The 21399-nt window shown below is 36.9% G+C and overlaps 1 protein-coding gene across 1 annotated transcript in view; it reads left to right on the top strand.

Annotated features, from left to right (window-relative positions):
- ARAP3 (ArfGAP with RhoGAP domain, ankyrin repeat and PH domain 3) overlaps positions 1 to 21399 on the top strand; it is a 500752-nt gene that overhangs the window by 342346 nt on the left and 137007 nt on the right. The window contains exons 25-28 of the mRNA XM_070746896.1: positions 5373 to 5447; positions 5616 to 5730; positions 12428 to 12556; positions 21219 to 21352. Of these exons, the coding sequence (XP_070602997.1) occupies positions 5373 to 5447; positions 5616 to 5730; positions 12428 to 12556; positions 21219 to 21352 (453 nt within the window). The remainder of the gene's footprint in view (positions 1 to 5372; positions 5448 to 5615; positions 5731 to 12427; positions 12557 to 21218; positions 21353 to 21399) is intronic.

Genomic DNA, 21399 nt, shown 5'->3' with positions numbered 1-21399 from the left:
TGGCAATATTGTTGCAGTGGGCTTTAGCACTTAGGTCATTTGATATTAGTATTCCAAGGTCTTTTACTGAGTGTGGGTTGGCTGTGAGAATTTGTTTATTCAGTTTATATATGAGGTTTGGATTCTTTTTGCCGATGTGGAGGGTAGAGCATCTGTTGGTTGATATTTGAAGTTGCCAGGTGTTAGACCAATCTGAGACAAAGTCAAGGTCTTTTTGGAGAGTAAATGTGTTGTCAGTGGTGTTGAAAAGTTTTACATTGTCAGCAAAAAGAACACAGTTGCTAACAATATGATCGCAGAGGTCATTGATGTAGAGAATGAAAAGAATAGGACCTAGTACGCTGCCCTGGGAAACACCACTTTTGACAGGGACGGGGTGGAGATGACGCTTCCAATTTTGACAACTTGTTGCCTGTTTGACAGGAATGCAGTAATCCAGCTGTGGAGGAATCCTGAGATACTATAGGATTTGAGTTTTAGGAGTAGTTTGTCGTGGGCCACTGAGTCGAAGGCTTTGCAAAAGTCAATATAAATTGCATCAATGGATTTTCCTTGATCTAGGTGGGTAGTCCAAATGTTTTTGCAGTGAAGTAGTTGTAGGTTGCAGGATAATTTCTTTCTGAATCCAAATTGTTTGTTAGAGAATAGGTTATTAGATTCTAAGTAAAGGGTGATTGATTGATTTATAATTGATTCCATGATTTTACATGAGACACAGCATAGTGATATTGGTCTGTAGTTGTCAACAAGAGAAGGGTCTCCTTTTCTGAAGATGGGGATGACTATTGGTTTTGACCATAGCTTGGGGAGTGTGCTGGTCCTGAAGGATTTTTGGAAGATAATGCTTAGTGGTTCAGCTATAGCAGAAGAAAGCTTTTTTAGGAAGTATGCACAAAGACCATCTGGTCCGACTGATAGGGAAGGTTTGAGGTCATGGATTGCTTTTTCAACGTGGTCTACAGTGAAGTCGATTTGGGTTAGGTTGTTGAGAGAGTTTGAGGTGCGATTTGCAAAGATGGGGGATGAGCCATTACTGTTAACAAAGACAGAGCCAAAGAAAGAGTTGAAGAGGTTAGCTTTGGATGGATCATCTTGGTATTCTTTGTTGTTGGGTCCTACAAGAGGTGGTATAGGTCTAGAGTCATTGAGTTTGTTGTTGATGAAGTTGTAGAAGGCTTGGTTAGATTTGGTGGGAAGGAGGTTTTCCTCTTGTTTGCTGTGATAGTTGAGACATTCTGCTTTTATTTGCTGGCATATGCTTTTGTAGCGGCTTTTGAAGTTGGTTACTTGGCCTTTTTTGCTTTTACGCCAGAGAGATCTTTTTTTGGTTTGTAGTTTCTTTAACGAGACAGGTAAGTTATTTTTTCTTTTACCTCTGGATGAAGTGAGTGGCACATGTAGTCCTATAAGTCTTTTAATTTGGAGTAAGAACGTGTTGTAGAGATCATCAATGGTGTTGCAGTTGGAGAACAAAGATTGCCAGTTGAGAATTGAGAGATTGGCATCAATGATTTCATAGTTGGCTTTCCTAAAATTGTACTTAGGTGTCACATTATTCAGGTGAGTGTTAGGATGGTGTAGGTTGAGGTTGAAGTTAATCATACTGTGATCGCTGTTGGAGAAGGGTTCTTTTATATGCAGCCCATAGATAGCGCTTTTGCCATTACAGAATATGAGGTCAAGACAGCTATTGAGTCTAGTATTGTTTTATACTAATTGTTCAAGTCCCAAGCTGGTGACGGTGTTGTAAAGGGCAGTATGTATAGGTTCTGTGACATAGTTCCCTCTAAGCTGAGCAGTGAGCAATCACTCACTTAAAAATCATCATCAACTCAGAGTTTTCCAAACCTGCCCAGAAGCCGAGAGGGAAATTTTATTATTATTTCTGTGCCGCCCAGTCCCGAAAGGACTGCCGCTCAGACACTATACTTTTCTGCCCACCCCAAAAAATTTTTAGAGAGAACACTGTTCTGTGGAGCATTCGTTTAGGGTCCAGTTGATGTGTGGTAGGTTGAGGTCACCAAGGAATATAATGGGATAGGGGCAGGAGGTTGCCCATGTGAGTAGGGAGGTTAGTTTTGTTGCATGAGTAATGTCGTAATCTGGAGCTCTGGAGCAAAGCAGGAAGCAAAGTGTGATGTTGAGGGAAAGATCACATATTATGGTTTCAGGAAGGATAAGATCATGTGCAACTTGGATGTTTTTTAGATTGAGTGAATTTTTATAGATTATAGCTACACCACCTCCTCTGCGGAGTTCACGGTCAGACCGGAAAACAAGGTAGTTACTTGGTGTGATGATGGAGTCAGGATAGGATGTATTCAGCCATGTTTCACAAACAAAGATTATGTCAAATATATTAGTGTCAAGTAGGAGGAGGAATTCAGACAACTTGTTGATAATACTTCTTGCATTGACTAGTTTACATTTGAGATTGAATTCGTGTTCAGGAATGAAATTGGATTGAGTTGAGTTGAAGTTAGATTGAATTGAGGTAGTAAGGGGCGTGCTTTCCTATTCTTTGTTGGAAGTCCTGGGGATGTCCATTTGTTGGTGAGGGATGGTAGGTAGATAAGTGTAGGATGGCTGAGGAGGGGCGGGGGGTTGGGAGATGAAGGGAGGGTTGTGGGTTTTGGTTCTGATGCATTCAGAGCGGTAGCCTATGTATAGGTTAGTTTCGCCATGATCACGACGTTGCTTAACTTCGGCCTGTAGTTCACGAGAGCGGATGCCTTGAAGTAGAGTTAGATCTGGTCTGGATCTGAGTTTGTTGTATTTGGCGTTATTTCTGGCGATGGTGTTCACGGTCTTGATGAAATGTTGTTTGGTAGTTTCACTTTTGCAGACTATTCTGCAAAATCGGGGAGCCTTTGATCCATTATTGTACCTCAGTACAATGATGAAGGATTGTTCGAGTTTGGGATGTTTCAGTACAGGTTCTTTTGCAAAAAGATCTTTTAGTATTTCAAATGCCTTTTGGCAGTTTAGGTCCCACTGTAGGGTTGCCCTGGATGGGGCTTCATCCCTGGGCTCCGTATTTTTAGGAGAGCTTTCATGGGTCTGACAATTTTCATGAAAGAGAAAATGAATTGCCTGTAAAGGTTTGTGAATCCCAGGAAACTTTGTAACTGTGGGTGCAAGGGGACTGCCACTTTAAACACCACTGGAGGGGGGGGGGCTGCAGCCTGAAAGGCATTACTTTGAATTGAAAGCTTCCTAGCTTACCCTTAGCTGTTTCATTTTATGTATGGTTTAATTGGATGGTATGACTGGTTTTTATAATGGGTTTTTTATAATTGTTTTTAATATTAGATTTGTGCTTTGTATTTTGTTGTGAGCCGCTCCAAGTCTTCAGAGAGGGGCGGCATACAAGTCTAATAAATTATTATTATTATTATTATTATTATTATTATTATTATTATTATTATTGGGCAGTTAAGAGCTGTTTTCCATTCATCTCCCTCCCTAATTTGGGCTCAGTAATATACTCCTCTGATATCTAGTTTAGTAAAGACCTTTCCCTTGGTTAGGTGGGACAGCATGTCTTTCTTGAGAGGGAGGGAGTATAGTTTATACATGCACATTAATCCCCCTTGAAATCCACACATAAACTCATAATCCCATCTTTTTTTCTTTCTTTTCTTTTTTTTTCTCATGTCTTGGCTGGCTCAATGAACCCTCTTGCTAGGATTTTGTCTATGTATTTGCACATTTCTTGCATTTCCCAGGATACCATGGTATACAGGCTTGGGAAGCTTGACCCCAGGGATTATTTTGATGGCACAGTCCCAGTGATGGGCAAGGTATGGGTATGGTCAAGTATGCAGAACCGATAGAAAAAAATTAATTTTTTTTTCTTTTTTTCCCTTCTGGGCTCTGGGTATGTTTTTCCTATCGCAGTAAATGAGATTAAATGTGTATAATTTTAGAAGAGCTGTGCGTGCATGTGTATGTGTACATATACTTTAGATAATGTATATTTTTGTGTGTCTGTGTGTAATATGTATGTACTCATATGGCATATATACATAGAATTAAATAGTATATTTTGGATATTCAGTAATAGTAAGGGAAATTGTTTCTCTTTGAGGTGAGGAGAAGCCAGGCAACCTAACCCAAACCCTTGACATGAATGATGTCAAGTTGGCCACCTTTAAGACAGTCACATGACCTTTAAGCCACACCGGTCACATGATCGTCAAGCCACTTCCACCTGGTCACATGGCCAGCAAGCCACACCCACAAAACAAGCCACACCCACAGTGTGGTAGTAAATTTTTTTGCAGCCCTTCACTGCACAGTCCACCGTTTGCGAGGGGGGGGTAGGACATCACATTCTGTTTCACTGAACTCTTCAGCAAGCTAAGATATTCTCCAGAGAACTGTTCAGCCTCTGGGGTTTGTTCAGAGATGGCTGCCAGTTGTTCTAGTGGGCCCTAGGGGGGTTTCCTGTGTGGGCAATGCTTCTATTTGCTTGTGCAAAGGAGATTGGGGGGCATTTTGGTAGCCTCTGGTTTCCCCCTTGCCACCAGATGGTCAAACCCCACTTGTTTAGCCAAGAGAGTCCCAGTATGATGTTCTCTGTTATTTCTGGAGTTATTATGAATCAAATTTAATTTCCAGTGATCCACTAGCTCTAGCCTCACTGGCTTGGTCAGGTGGGTGGCATGGACTCCCCCCCAATAGAAGACCCGTTGACATGCTCAAACTTAATTGGGTGGATCAATTTCTTCACTCTGATCCCTAATTTCTCAACCATGGGTAAGTTAATCAAACATCTAGTGCAGGGTGAGTCTATTAGGGCTTCAAAACTGCCCAGGGTTCCTGTTTTGAGAGCTGCGAGATGTATTGGGAAGACAAAAAGTTGGATGGGTTCATTCACCATTGGGTTGTTTTCCCCTTCATCCGCACTGTCATAGGGTTCCAATGATTGATCATCATCAGCTGGAGCCCCCCCCCCCTCGGCTGTGTGGGGAGTGACCTCTAGAGCCTGGAGGGCATTTTGGGACTTGTTAGAGGCATGCTTGGGGTGTCATTCTAGATGTGCCAACATGACATCTCTAATAAAGTGGAACCTTGAGGAGCCTATTGCCTCAGAGTTTTATTTCATTGGGGGTGCTTTTTGGAACCCTGACAGCACTCTGGGTGGTAGCTCTGGCTTGGGTTTTGGATCTGGAGATGTTCAAGCCAATGCAAAGTGACCTATACCTCCACATCTGTAGCATTTCAACTGGCCTCAGGGAAGGGTTGCTTTTGGGGCTGGCTGGGTTACTGTTGGCTGGGTGGTCTTCAATCTGGTTGTCCTAGCTCTCTCTGGGACCCGGTTGCTTCCCCATGTCATTGGTACACAAACCTCCATTTTCTCTCTACAGCTCTCACAGGCTGGTGATATCATCTTGGAAATATATCTAGAGCAGAAGAATCCTGACTATTGTGTTATTCTTAAGGTAAGCAATAGAGTGTCATTGTATAAATTGCTTTTCTCCTAGATGGAGAAAAGAGGTTCACACCTATCACTAAGGCATCACTGATTTTTATGACAAAACAGTATTAATATATACACTGTACAATGGCTTGACTAAAAATTACATTTTAATTTCGTAATTACCCTACAGGTCTCTCCCAAAATGAGAGCAGAAGAACTAACAAATCAAGTGCTTAACATGAGAAATGTAACAGCTGGTCGACATCTTTGGCTGACCTTTGAAGTTTTAGAAAATGGAGAGCTAGGTCAGTAAAAACACTTTGTTTCTTTTTTTCCCTGTATAAAATCAAGGCTGTATGATTATCTCATATTTTTATTTTAAAGGCAGCCCTTCCCCTCCCTACCCTGCACTAGGCTGGTTAGCACTGAGGGAGGGGAAGTAGCTCTCTCCTGGTTTGAAACCAAGATAAGATTACCAGCAGGTAGGAAAATGGACTGTGTTTGTTTGTTTGTTTGTTTGTTTGTTTGTTTCTTTCTTTCTTTCTTTCTTTCTTTCTTTCTTTCTTTCTTTCTTTCTATGCTACCCTTCTCTGCAGACTCAGGGCGGTTCACAACTATATTATTGCTGGTGAATTAAGCTTTTCTTCACCAGGTACAAGTGCCCATTGCTTGGATTCCACAAGTGACCATTGTTTTCAAAGTCTGTCTGCAAACTGCCATGCTGCGTGGGGGCACCACAATGTTGAAAATTTGCAAAAGATTATCCCCCGAAAGCAAAAAAAAGAGATGATGGCACATGTGCAGTGATAGAAATTCACCTAAAAAAATATTTTAAAAAATTCCCCTCTCCCCCATTTTTTTAAAAAGATGGCGTCTATGAACTGGCATTGACAAAATTGGCTCCATGACATCACCAGCGTTTTGCTACTGGTTCTGTAGAACCAGTGTGAATTGGGAGGAACCCACCTCTATTTTATTTATTTTGAGCTGTTCCGCTCAAAAACACACCCTAAAGTTCTGTTCCTGGGTCTATTTGACCCGGACTGCAAATTGTTCATTTTAGGTACTTATATTTGGTCTTTTTGAAAGCTTTTTTCACTTGGAAACAATTTTGAACATTTCTGCACACAATGAAATGAAAATTGAAATGAAAAAAATAAAGCTTATTGATTTATTTTTATCATAAAATGCCCCCCCCCCCCCATTTTTGTGAATTTGTTTTCAATTTATAGATAGTTTTGCCTGCAAAATGCGTTCTAGTTTACTAAAATTGGTGTGGGATTGGTAGCTTGAACATTTCTTAACATAATGATATGAAAAGTGAACTGAAAAATGATGCTTATTGGTTCATTTTGCCCATAAAAGGGCCCTCATGCTTATACTCAAATAGGACTTACACTCAAGTAGGCTTATAATCGAGTATAAGGCCATATGATCTTATATTCGAAAATAAAGCAATAAGCATCAATTTTTTCAGTTCATTTATATTTTTCTTATGATCAGGAATGTTCAATTTTGTATATCAAACCTTTTGGGGGGAAATCCCTTGGAGATTTGTAGCCTAAATATATATATAAACTGACACGAAATGCTCAAAAATGGGGGGGGGCTTTTTGATCAAAATAAACCAATAAGCATCAATTTTTTCAGTTCAATTTTCATATCATTTTGTTCAGAAATGTTCAAACTAGTTTCCCAGTGAAAAAAGTTTTCAAGTAGACCAAAGTTAAGTACCTAAAAGAATTTCTTTGTTTCAGGTCAAATAGACCCAGGAACAGTACAAGTGTAGGTAAAATTTTGCCCAGAAAAAAGTTAGCCCCCACCCCCAAAACTATTTTTATGATAATCAGCAATGTTAAATTTAGTAAATAAATGCCTAAGATATTTAAAAATATTTCTGATTTGGAGCCTAAAAAAAATTAAAGTGAAAATGGTTGCAAGGATTTGGGGGGGGGGGGTGAGGCCTTATTTCTGATTTAAAAACCCAATAAGCATCATTTGTTTCAGTTCATTTATACTTTTCTTATGTTCAGAAATGTTCAAACTACCAATCCCACACCAACTTTAATAAAATTGAACGCATTTTGTAGGCTAAACTATCTTTAAATTGAAAAAAAGTTCACAAAAAAAGGGGGGGCTGCCTTTTATGATCAAAATAAACCAATAAGCATTATTTGTGTCAGTTCAATTTTCATATCATTGTGTGCAGAAATGTTCAGACTACTTTCCAAGTGAAAAAAGGTTTCAAATTGACCAAACATAAGCACCTCAAATGAAGAATTTTGGGGCGGGGTCAGGGTGACCCGGGAACAGAACTTTAGGCCTATTTTTTTTCATCAAGAAAGAAGCACCCCCCCCCCACAAAAAAAATTCTCATAGAGAGAACCCCTGAAATGATGCAAAGTCATGAAATTTCAAGTTTCAGATATGCAGGGAAAATTTTTTATAGGATCTCAAACTTTGATTTTGGGTCTCACAGACCCAAACAGAACACCAGGGTTAAGCTCTGGAAATTTTTGGAATGTAAGCGAGCAATTGTGAGGGGGTTGTGGGAAGAGGCCTGTGGAACCTTGTCAGATGGAAAAATAGGCCTTCTGCCTGTGGCATCTGGCAAGGCAAAATGGAACTAGGTGGGTGGCCACACTGCAGCATGTTTGCCCTTTGTCATAAGGCCGGATGATATGAGAGCACAGTAGGCTTTGTAACTTTGAAACAGGGTTGTATGCTGTGTTTGGGAAATCTGTTGGCAACCTTGAATGATTGTTAAATGATCTGTGATACCTTGAAGTATAAAAACTATGGGCTATATCTTACATTTGATAACCAGACAGGCTGGCACTCACAACTTGCATGAGTAGTGGGCCTATGTGCATGCAAGTTGAGCTGCATGCACATGCATACCAGCCTGCTGCTTGCACAAGATGAGCTGCATGCACATACATGTGCACTGGCCCATCAATCTCATAGCCCAGTACTGAATAGGTCACAGCCTGGTTGTTTGCCACAACCCAGAGTTGGGGATCCCTGTTCTACAATGTAACTACCATTGTAGAAGGAGATTTCTCTCTCCCTCTCCCTCTCTCTCTTTCAGCGAGGGGGCTGCGAGAGCGCTTTCTCCGAGTTCTTCGGGAACGCCTGCCCTGCCTCTACTGCAGCCCCCTTGCTGAAAGCTCGGGAGGAAAGCGCTCCCAGCGAAGGGGCTGCGAGAGGGGTGGAGCGGATATTCCTGAAGCGCACGGAGAAAACCCTCTCTCGCAGCCCCCTGGCTGGGAGCGCAGAAATGGAGAAGGAGGAGAAGCTGCAGCCACCGCCGCAGGAGAAGTGAGAGAGAGAGAAAGAGGGGGGTGAGAGAGATAGCAAGAGAGAGAAGAGAAAGAAAGCAAGAGAGATAAAAGAGAGAGAGAAAGAAAGCAATAGAGAGAGAAAGAAAACAGAGAAAGAGAGAGAAAGAGGGGGAGAGAGATAGAAAGAGAGGGGCAGAGAAAGAGAGAAAAAGAGAGAGAGAGCAAGAGGGGGAGAGAAAATGAGAAAGAGAGAGAAATGACTCTTGATTTAAAGCTTATGGTAAAAAACACCCAAATAATAACAAAGAAAAAAAACCCAGCTGTGTGTGTGTGTCCGTGTGTGAACTCTTGAATAACTCACCTGTTATTGGAAATGGTTCAAGAGTTTGCACACACACACACAAACACACACAAGGGGGGAGGAGACAGGGATGGAAAAAGAGGAGAAGATAGTAATAATAGTAATAGATTTTGGTTTTGTTTTATTATTAATTTCTTTTAATAAAAAAGAAGGGAATTTTTTTCTTATTTATTTATTTATTTATTTGTTTGTTTGTTTGTTTGTTTGTTTGTTTGTTCATACTTCTATGCCGCCCAGTCCCAAAGGGACTGCCGCTCAGACACTATACTTTTCCGCCCACACCAAAAAAAAATTAGAGGGAACATTGCTCTGTAGGGTGTGTGCCATCCTATCTAGAGCAAAAGAGGATACAGTATTTTCATGGCACCTGAGAGTCTGCAAACACACTAACTGGCTGCCGATTGGTTTCTGAACACAATTCAAAGTGTTGGTTATGACCCTTAAAGCCTTACATGGCATTGGACCACATTACTTACAGGACTGTCTTCTGCCTCATGTGTCCCAGCAACTGGTCAGGTCCCACAGAATTGGCCTTCTCCAGGTCCTGCATCAGAGGGGGAAGAGCCTTCTCTGTGGCAGCCCCGGCCCTCTGGAACCAACTCCCTCAAGAGATTTGAACTGCCCCCATCCTCCCTGCCTTCTGCAAGAGTCTAAAGACCTATTTTTGCTGACAGGATTGAGGCCACTAAGGCTAACATCTAGCCCCAGCCAATGAATGAATTCATGTTTGTTTGCCTGAACATGAGTGATTGGGGTTTTTTCTTTTAAGATATTGGGATTTTAGTATGTTTTTAAATTTAGATTTCTACATGTTATGTATTACTTGTTGTGAGCCCAAGGAATAGGGCAGCATAGAAATCTAGTTAATAAATAATAAATAAATAAGTGGAGAAGGCGTGGCCATCCACTAAGGCAACGTGGCATTTTTCTGCTCCTGCAGAGAATTGCTGACACCCCCCACTCTCTGGGGGTGCTGATTCATTTTGAATCAGCCCAGAACCTCCCTGAAGGGGAGGGGAAGAAGGGGACCTGGTCTGGTGCCAGTTTTGGGGGTTTTGCACACCCCACAGGCGCCATCCAAGAGCCTCCACCAGCAGCGGAATGGAAGCAGCTTGCTGCCCTTAGCCTTGGTGACTACAGAAGGGGAAAATGAAGTAATGGATGTCATCCAGAATGGAAAAGGAAAGTAAATTTTGTGCTGGAGGAAGAGAAACAGAGAATTATTGTCTGAGATTTTCACTTTGGCTGGAGGAGAGATTTGGTTAAAGAACTGTGCTATGATAAATGAACTTTCTGTCTAATTGGGGTAAGTGGCTAAATTGAAAACAAAACTTTCTAACTTGCAAAAATTAAGAAGAATGAGGAATCGATTCTAAAACCATTTGGATAAAAATTGGATGGTTTGAGGCTTTGAAATTGGATTTAAAGAAGAAAAAAGGAACTTTAAGAGTTTAAATAATTAAATGGAATCTTTCTGATTTTTGGTGTTGTTTGGGAACAAATTGGTGGAGCCACCTACTGGTCAAAAGCTTTATTATGAGAATTTTCATTTACTTAGAGAATTTGTTATCTTAGCACTGGCCTTGGAAAATAGAAACTGACTGGATTATTGATAGTTTGTCTGCAAAGGAGGGCTTGTAAATTTGAGCCTGAACTTTGTTTGAACTGTTTTGCAAAATACAGTATAACTGAACTGCTGGGAAGAGCATGGAACATCTGGAGATATGAGACCTGAGAAAATGGAAATTCAAGAGATAAGAGAATTGTGCAAAGTCTTATCAGAAGATTTTAAAGAGCTGAGAGGATTCCTGAGTGGCCTTTTTCAAACTACTAAGGAACTTACAATTGACAATTTTGAGTGATAATATAACAATTTTTTAAAGAATTGCCTTTATATGGAAAGGGTTGATGACCACAGACTTTATTATGAGCACATTGAGATAAGCACAAATATAAAATGGAAAAGATGTGGTCAAAAGCACTTGAATTTTCAGAATAAAAGAGGCGTTAAAAATAAAATTGATCGGTTGGGATTCGTAAGGAAGCAAGGGAGTCAGAATAAAAAATGAAAGGGAAGAAAATGGGGATATAAAATGACTAGGAAGAAGTTTAAATTTGGATTTATACAAGAGATTTGGGATTATGAGAAGGGTTGTAATTATGAAAATGGTTGATTAGATTTAGATTAATTTCTAATTATTATTATGTATTATTATTATTTATTGGATTTGTATGCCGCTCCTCTCCACAGTTTCTATTAGATGTCCTATTTAGGATTTGTGTGGATTTTATGGAAATATTAGGTTTATTGATTATATTAAAATAGGTTTAACTGAATTTAATGAAATGTATTAAATATGCTTAGAATTTTGGGACATATTGACTTGTTGAATATATTAAAATAGGTTCAAACAATTTTAATGAATATATTAATATATTAAGCCACCTCGAGTCTTCGGAGAGGGGCAGCATACAAATCTAATATATTATTATTATTATTATTATTATTGAAATATTAGGTTGGTTGATTATATTAAAATAAGCTTAATTAGTTTTATTGAAAAGTGCAAACAAAGCAAGTTGAATTTGATAAGTAAAGTTGGAATATAAGAATAGAGATATTTTAAAAGAAGTATATTAATAAAGCAAGTCAAACATGATAAGTAAAATTGGCATATAAGAATACAGACGGTTTTGAAAGATTTATAAAAATGGAATTAGTGAACAATAGATGATTTATGGTACACTGAAAAAAATGTATGGAATTGATTTTATCTTTTTTTCTTTCTTTTTTTTCTTTTTTAATATTTTCAATGTGTAAAGAGAAATAGGAGGCACTATGACCTACCAGTTAATTAGAATGTTAGAAATATTGTTTATTTGTCAGTATATACTTGAGGGAACATTAATGAAGAGAGGTAATACATGATGATTGTGTTTGATGGAAGACAAGATTAGATATTTTTTTGCAATAAAGGATAAAATATTTATAGAGAAATTAATAATTTTGTATTATGATTTTTTTCTGGGATTATACAAGAGTTACTAACAAAATACTACATTTTATTGTTCTGGAAATAGAAGATATTTGACATTGTATTAAAGCATACCATGGAAAAAACAATTTTAAAAATTCATACCATATACAAATAAATAAATAATTCTGTTTTGAGATTAAATCTGAGTTTGTTCTTCTTCATCCAGTCCCTTTCAAGGGTCTGGATCAATTTTTCCATCAGGTATTTTCTTCTTCCTGGCATAAAGTTATAGTACACTACATCCTTAACATACTTCTGAGGCTGCCTGATACCCACATATACTAAACTTTGGACTCTTTCACTGAACATTATTTTTCAGAGCGTCCTTTGCATCCCAAGGAGAAAATTCTAGAGCAGGCCCTACAGTGGTGCAAGTTATCAAAACCCAGCTCTGCATATTTACTTGTGAAAAAATTGTCCATCGAGGAAGGAAGCTGTCTTTTCACAGGTGAGCAGCCTATTATTTAAGAGACAAATATACTTGTTACTGTTTTTAAAACCATCAGAACATTTTCTATAACATTCTTGTCTGTATAGAAATAGATTTGAAATTTGTTTCTGGCATGTAAGGCTAAGATGATTTCTCCCTAAAAATCTGGAAGGATGCTATAGTGAAGATAGTGTTGGCCTAACTGGCCTAATAGTATAAAAGAGTATGTCCAAAAGTATTTTATGGAGGAGGAATAAGTAGTTCAATGCATGATTTCCAGTATCTATCATCTCCCACTAAAACAGCAATATGAAATCCTTTTGCTGTTGATGATTGTATTTACTCAAGAATTAACAGAATAACAGAGTCTTCTAGTTCAACCTCTTGCTCAAGCAGGAGAAACTACAGTGATACCTCGTCTTACAAACGCCTCGTCACACAAACTTTTCGAGATACAAACCCAGGGTTTAAGATTTTTTTGCCTCTTCTTCTTTTTTTTTTCTTCAATCTTTTTATTAATTTTTCATAAAATAGACAAACAGACATACGTACATTCAACATAAAAAGGTGGGGATGTATATTCCCCGCTTATCTCAAAAGTATAAATTTAAATACAGAAAAAAGAATACATAATTGAGTATATAATTGAATGTTAGAAAAAATGATTTGTTAAACTTTTCATTTAATAAAATTCTTCTCATAATAATTCTTAATATGTAAACTAATTCTACTATGTTTCTAAACCAAACTTAGTTTATCTAGCACTATTATAACCTAAAAAAAGATCTTATCCTTACCAAAACAATTTACACATTTGTATCTTAATTTTCTATTATTTTTTCTTATTTATCCATATATAAACTTTGTTCCACGTTTCATAAAATTTTGTGTCTTCTTGATCATTTAAACGTCTTGTCATCATATCCATCTCGGCGCAGTCCAATATTTTTGTGATGACTTCTTCTTCTTCTTTGGGGATATTCTCCCCTTTCCAATTTTGCGCATATATAATCCTAGCCGTAGTTAAAATATGTATAATTAAATATAAAATTTCTTTCTCATAACTCTGATTTGTAATTCCTAATAAATAGAATTCCGGGGTAATTTCTACATCTTGCTTTACTATTTCTTTCATTATTTTCTCTATCATCTTCCAGTACATTCTGGCTTTGCTACATGTCCACCATTGGTGATAATAAGACCCTATCTCTTTCTTGCATTTCCAACACATCGGGGAGGTTTTGGGAAACATTTTTGCTATCCTATTTGGTGGGAGGTGCCATCTATAAAACATTTTAATTTGATTTTCTTTTAGGGACACTGATTTTGTCATTTTCCAATTATAAGTCCAGACTTTCTCCCATGTATCTATATCTATTTCCTTTCCGATATTTCTGCACCAACTTATCATGTTGTCTTTTAAGGTCAGCTCTATGTTTTTGTGTGCTATCAAATATTTGTAAATTTTCCCTATTGTTTTGGTTTGATTAATACTAATTACATTACTTAATAAATTTTTATTATTGTTAAAAATATAGAGCCTGCTATCTTTCTGATATCTAGATCGAATCTGTGCGTAATGCCACCAATCAATTATTGTCCCTTCCTCTTGTAGTTTAATCCTAGGTTTTAATTTCATTTGATCATTTAATAAATCCTTATATCTTATTATTTTCATATCTTTTATGGACTTTGGGTGTACTATTGCTTCTAAAGGGGCAACCCATTCAGGGATAGTTAGAAAATGGTTTTTTCTTATATCTTTCCAGACTTCTAATAAATATTTTCTTAAAGTATGTCTTTTAAAAGATGAGTGATTTTTATCTTTGTCATACCATATAAAGGCATGCCAACCGAGCATAAGGTCATATCCTTCTAAGTTTAATGTTCTTTTATCTTCTAAGGTTATCCAATCTTTAATCCACGTTAGGGCGGCTGCCTGATAATATAATTTCCAATTAGGAAGTGCAAATCCTCCCCTTTCTTTAATACCTTCTAACATATTTATCTTTATTCTTGTTTTTTTCCCTTGCCATAAATTTTTTTTAACTATATTTGTTAAATCTTTATAAAAGTTTCCCCCTGGGTTTATTGGGATCACCTGAAACAAAAATAGGATTTCAGGCAAAATATTCATCTTAATTGTGGCCACTCTTCCCAAAAAGGATATTTTTAAATTATTCCAAATTTCTAAGTCTTTTTTAATTTCCGTCATTAATTTTGTATAATTATCATTTTTAGTGTTATTGTTTTTGCTGTTAACCATATTCCCAAATATTTAACCTTTTTAACTACTTGTATTCCAGAAATGTGTTCCAGTTTGCTTTCTTGTATTTTACTCATATTTTTTGTTATAAATTGTGTTTTACTTTTATTTATTTTTAAACCTGCTACCTTTCCATATTGTTCTATTGTCTGAATTAATATTGGAACTGTCATTATCAGATCTTCAATTATAAAAGTCAGATCATCTGCAAAGGCTTGGCCTTTATATGTCTCCTTTCCAACGGTCAGACCTTTTATATTTGAGTCTGCTCTTATTTTAATTAATAGGGTTTCTAAGGACATAATAAATAATAAAGGTGATATAGGACATCCTTGGTGAACTCCTTTATTTATTTCAAATGTTTCCAATTGTTCGTTATTTAATATAATTTTTGTAGTTTGTTTTGAATAGATAGCATCTATTAAATTTGCAAATTTAGGACCAAATCTCATTTTATTCAATTGCATTTTTATAAATGTCCAATTGACGTTGTCAAAGGCTTTTTGAGCATCTAGAAACATTAATGATAATGTTTTTCCAGGAAGTTGCTCATAATATTCTAGTGTGTTGATAACCATTCTAAGATTGTTTTTAATTTGTCTACCTGGTAAAAAACCGTTCTGGTCTTGATGAATTATGCCATTTATACCCCTTTTTTAATCTGTTTGCATATATTGCAGTAAATATCTTATAATCTACGTTTAATAGTGATATGGGTCTATAATTTTTAATTTTTTCTATTGCTGTACCCGGTTTATGAATTAAGGTTATTAAAGATTCAGACCAAGATTTAGGGATTTTACCATCAAGTCTACATTCATTAAAAATTTCTAACGTATTATTTCTTATTGTCTCATTTTCTATTTTGTACCATTCTGCCGGTATAGCATCTGGTCCAGTAGCTTTATTGTTTTTCTGTTTTTTAATTATTGTAAGAAGTTCTTCCATTGTTATTGGTCCTTCCATATTTGCCTGTTGCTCTTCCGTTAATTGTGGTAACTCAGCATGTTCTAAATATTTGAAAACTTCATCTTCACTAATATTTTCTTTTTTATATAATTCTTTGAAAAAATTTTGTACAATATTTGCTTTCCCTTCCGTATCATATTTTATTATTCCATCTTTATCTTCTAGTTTTTTTATTACTTTTGACTGCCTCTGCTTCCTAAGTTTATATGCGAGCCATCTACCTGGTTTGTTAGCATGTTCAAAATAATATTGTTTAGCTCTTTTTATTTTTTCCGCTGTTTGATTCTGTTCCATCAATCTAATTTTATGTTTAGTTACCTCCATTTTCCCTTTTAATTCTTTATTCTTTATGTTTTGTTGTGATAAAGATTCTAATTGTTTTAATTCGTTTGTTAATTGTTCATATTTTATTCTATTTTCCTTATTATGTTTTGCTGTGTAAGATATCGTTAATCCTCTTATGTATGCTTTGGTTGTATCCCATAAATTTTGTGGAGTAGTGTTTGAGTTTTTATTAATTTCAAAAAATATTTTTAGTTCTTTCTCGATCCAATCCTTATATTTTTTTTTCTTTCAATATATTTCTATTCATCTGCCAATTAAAATGTTTTTTATTAACTCTCATGTAGACTACTACAGGATTGTGATCCGCCCATGTATTAACATCTATTTCCACCTCTTTTATTTGTTCTGCGGTGGTTTTTGGCGCCCATACCATGTCTATTCTTGTCCAAATTTTGTGGGGGTTGGAATAAAAAGTATATTGTCTTTTTTGAGGGTGTCTTTCCCTCCAGATATCATTTAATAATAATTCTACTTTCATTTTTTGAAAAGTGGTGGGTAGTAAATTCTTTTTTTTCTTTTTGCTATTCCCCCCCCCGAGTGATCTAGCTGTCTATTTGTAATAGCATTAAAATCTCCAATTATTAGCATATTTTCAATATTTAACTATGTAATTTTTTAATGTAATTTTTTATAAAATGTCATTGGTCTACATTTGGGGCATAAATAGAAACAATAGCAAGAGGTCTAGATTCAATATTAACTTGGACAATCAAAATTCTACCTTTATCATCAGTAAATAATTGTTTGGAATTTATAGAATTCTCAACATACATCACTACTCCTCTTTTTTGGGGGGTCTGCTAATGCAGCATACATATTTCCAATTTTAGGATTTAATAATAATTTCCGATTACTTTTTTAAATATGTACTTCTTGTAATATTACAATTTGAGCCTTTTGGTTTTTAATTTTGGAAAACATTTGTTTTTTTTCTTTGGTTCATTCAATCCATTTACATTTACTGAGAAAATTTTTAAGTCTCTCGGTATTGTCATTTGTGGTATTTTTTGGTTTCGCGCTGCAGTTGTTTTCTCCTAGCGCCTTGGTCCTGTTCTTCTTCTTGAACAGCTGCCCCCATAACTTCCTCCTGTTGAACTGTCAATTCCTTTACTGGTAGCTCCGGTTGGCTTATTCCACTATTCTCAAAGAAGTCTCTTGCTTGATCCAAATTTTTTAGTTTGTATCTTTTAGATTGCCAGGTTAATGATAGTCCTTGTGGAATGAGCCAACGAAAAGTTATATTTTCTTTAATCAAAATTCTGGTTAGGAAATGATAATCTCTTCTGCTTTCTCTGACACTTCTTGGGACTTGTTTTAATATTTTTATTTCTTTTCCTTTGTGTTGCAATTTACTAGTTCTTGCCCAGTGCAGTATGTCATCTCTCAAAGTTCTTCTTACAAACTTGATGTGAATCTCTTTCGGAAGATTGTGACGACGTATGTAGCTATTCGAAATTCTGAAAATTTCATCGATTTCTTTCATAATTTCTGTGGGATCCACCTGGAGGATTCCTCCAATGGTTTCAGCCATAAGCATCTTTAAATCTTCATCTTTTTCTTCTATTATATTTTGAAATCGTAGCCCATATGAAGCATGTTGCATTTCCAGATGAGTGATTGATTCATCATATCTTCTATAACGCGAGTCAGCACTGTCCTCAAGATAGTCCATTCTTTTCTCCACTTTGTCAGGCTTCTCTTCAATTATTTTTACTCGATCTTCACTCTCTTTCAGAGTTTGTTGAATCTCCTTCATCTGAGCCTTCATTTCTCCCGTATCTACTTTTAATTCAGCCATCTCTGTTTTTATAGCTTCTCTTTGTTGAGTTGCATCGTCTTTTATGGCATCTCTTTGTTGAGTTGCATCATCTTGTGATTTAAGCATAAAGTCTTTCATCGCATTCAAAGTCTCTTGTATTGTTATGAGAGTGGGTTGTTGTGGTTTCTCTTTCTCCTTCTCCTTAGTAGACATGGTTAAAGATAAAGTCTGGTGTACCAGAGAAGGGTGAGGTGATCCTTGGGGTGTTGAAGCAGGAGTTACTGTTTGTTTTTTGGCTGTTTTAGTATAGGTTGAAGTACTCGACATTTCCAAATTTACAATTATTATTATTTTATATTAGTGAAAAGGAGAAAATCACTATAAATTCCAAACCTATTCAATTGATTTTTCAACAAATTTCCTTTAAAATATCACAATAAAATTTAATTAATAATATAACAAAAATATCAATGAAATTATTAGCAACTATCACAATATGTTGTCTTATTGCCTTAAATTAACAAGACCAAGAAAGGATTAGACAAATAAAACAATTTGAAAGAGAAAGGAGAAAGAGAAATTCAGCACAGGGAAGAAAAAATATTAATAGGAAGAGAAGAAAAGTAGATAAGTAGCTATATAGCTAAAAGGAGAAAAGGGAAAAGGGAAATAAAAAAAAGCAGTCTCAGGAAGAAAGGGAGATTTTAATTTCGCTAAGGTAGAGCAGGAAAACCAAGGATTATTAGCAGTGCATGTGTTCTAAATTAATTTTCTTTTGGGGAGATCAAACGGGAAAAAGGAGAGAAGAAATTTTTTTTTAAAAAAATTAATGCTGTAAAATTTAAAGAGCAGAATACAAATATTTATATACTTATATTCTTCTTATAGGTAAAATAATCCTGTTGATTGAAGATCTAGTCAATTGCCAAAAAGAAAATTTTAGTGTAAATTTAAAAAGGTCCCGTTGGCTAAAAAAGGAAATTAAATCTTCTTAAAATTTGTACTGTCCCGATTCTCCAATTAATTTCAAGTCAGTTGCCAAATTTTTAAAATGGAGTCAGTCTCTCTTTCTCTACTTAAAACAATGTGAACGATCTCTCCACTGCAGATCCAACAAAATCACCAATAATCCAAACGTAGCAATCCAAATAAAGACAATCCAGAATAAAGAGAAATATTCCTTGTCTTATTGTATCAATTCGTTTTGCTTTCCAGTTGTTTTAAAATTGCAGGTTTACTTCATCTTCTTTTTAAAAGTTAGTAGTTATATCAAAGACAGTCGTAATCCCTCCGCTAGTCAAAATAGAGCCCGGGATTTATTGTTCTATATTTAGCAAAAAGAAAAAATTGGTTCCAAAATTTATTTAATGGTATTTCACTTTAAATGTATTAGATCTTTTATAGTCTCATTTCAAATATTTTGTAAGTAGTTTTCTCTAATTTTTAAACGTTCAAAAGTTCAAGTTCAAATTCAAAGCGATAGGTGAAAGTGAAAAGAAATAGATCCGGCTGTTGATTCACGCTTGGATACAAATTTTTAAATAACTTTCTCTTTCGCCTTGTTCAAAATACTTTTACTTTCAACTTTCTTTAACTCCGATCTTCTTATTTTAACATGGAACGTAAAAAGAATTTACCTTGGTTTTGCCTTGCCTTTGTGTATTCCTTTTTCACTTCAAAAGAGTTCAATATCTTTACTTTCACTGAACTTTCCTTGCTTCCCGATGGTTTGGGGGGATCGCAATGGCCGTATCCTCTTCGCAGGGGATCGGTTCTCCTTGCTCCAGAGCTGCAGGGCAGACCGCTGTCCCCAGAGCTTTGGCGACGGCTCCCCGGACAGAGGGAAGCCCCCTGTTCTAGGATCGAGCCATCCGGACTCGATCTGATCGCAATCAGTGACCTCTGGAGAGGTGAAAGGAGTCTCGGGGCAGAGCCCTGCCCAGGAGACTCCGCTGTGGTCCCGAGCCAGACCGGAAGTCTTTTGCCTCTTCTTACAAACTATTTTCACGTTACAAACCCACCGCCACCATTGGAATGCCCCGCCTCCGGACTTCCGTTGCCAGTGAAGCACCCGTTTTTGTGCTGCTGGGATTCCCCTGAAGCTCCACTCCATGGGAAACCCCACCTCCAGACTTCCTTGTTTTTGTGATGCTGCAGGGGAAGCCCAGCAGGGAAATCCCAGCAGTGCAAAAACGGGCGCTTTGCTGGCAATGGAAGTCCAGAGGTGGGATTTCCCAGTGAGGGCAGCCTCAGTGAAATCGCAGCATCGCAAAAACACAGAGGTCCGGAGGTGGGGTTTCGAGGACTTCGGTGTTTTTGTGATGCTGCGATTTCACTGATACTCCCTTCGCTGGGAAACCCCACCTCCGGACTTCCATTGCCAGCGAAGTGCTCGTTTTTGCGATGTTGGGATTCCCTTGCTGGGATTCCCCTGCAGTATCGCAAAAACACAGAAGTCCGGAGGTGGGGTTTCCCATGGAGGGGAGCCTTAGGGAAATCCCAGCAGTGCAAAAACAGGCATTTCGGCTGACAAAAGGGGTGAATTTTGGGCTTGCACGCATTAATCGCTTTTCCATTGATTCCTATGGGAAACATTGTTTCATCTTACAAACGTTTCACCTTAAGAACCTCGTCCCGGAACCAATTAAGTTTGTAAGACAAGGTATCACTGTATTCCATTCCAGAGAAATGATTGTCCCATCTTTTTTTTAAAAAAAATCTCCAGCAATAGAGCACTCACAACTCAGAGAGGCAATCAATTCCATTGATTAATTGTTCTGACTGTAAATTTCCTTAATTCTAGATTGGATCTCTCTTTGATAAGCTTCCATTTCAAAACATTTTGCTTTGCAAATGAAAATGGAGGAGAGGTACCAAGATTGGAGGCTGCAGAATTTCTTTCATAGGGTTTATTTCATATTTCTTTGTATATTGTGTTTAAAATCACTCAGTGTAGCAGAATTCCTATGTCATCACTTGTGCACTGGGTAAACCTTCAGTTGTTTCACCAGGGCATAATTGCTTAACAGCAGAACTCTATGGCTGGCCAATTGCTTCCCTGGTCACTAAAAAAAGAAGGCCTATAGCAGACAGCAACAAGCAAGCATCCAAACCCTTCACAGCCATCTTCAGGAGCACCACAGGGTGTGTCTATTCCCATTGCCATCTTTCTTTAGAAAAAGATATTCAGATTCAGCAAAAAATCATGAAATTAAAAAGATGCCACACGTCTGTCACATAACTATTAAATAATGATTCTGTAACTAATTTGCCTGGTATATGTATCTGAAATATAACTTCTCTTTGTAAAACCTATTTCCAGTGTCTCTATTTTGCTGTAGATACTAAACGTGAGAGCCCAAAATATGGTCTTTTGAAATGCCGTGAGGAGTTGGCCAAGCTTTTGGGGAACAAATTTCAGGAACGCTACTTTGTCATCAAGGATCAAAAGTTGCTTCTACTCAAAGAGAAACAGGTATAGTAATCTAGCAAATTAACACAACAGTACAGAATAACAAATTT

This window comes from Erythrolamprus reginae, chromosome 3 (genome assembly GCF_031021105.1).
Source record: "Erythrolamprus reginae isolate rEryReg1 chromosome 3, rEryReg1.hap1, whole genome shotgun sequence".
NCBI lineage: Eukaryota > Metazoa > Chordata > Lepidosauria > Squamata > Dipsadidae > Erythrolamprus > Erythrolamprus reginae.
The sequence above is the reverse complement of the archived record's forward strand: the minus strand, read 5'-3'. Positions and strand labels throughout refer to the sequence as shown.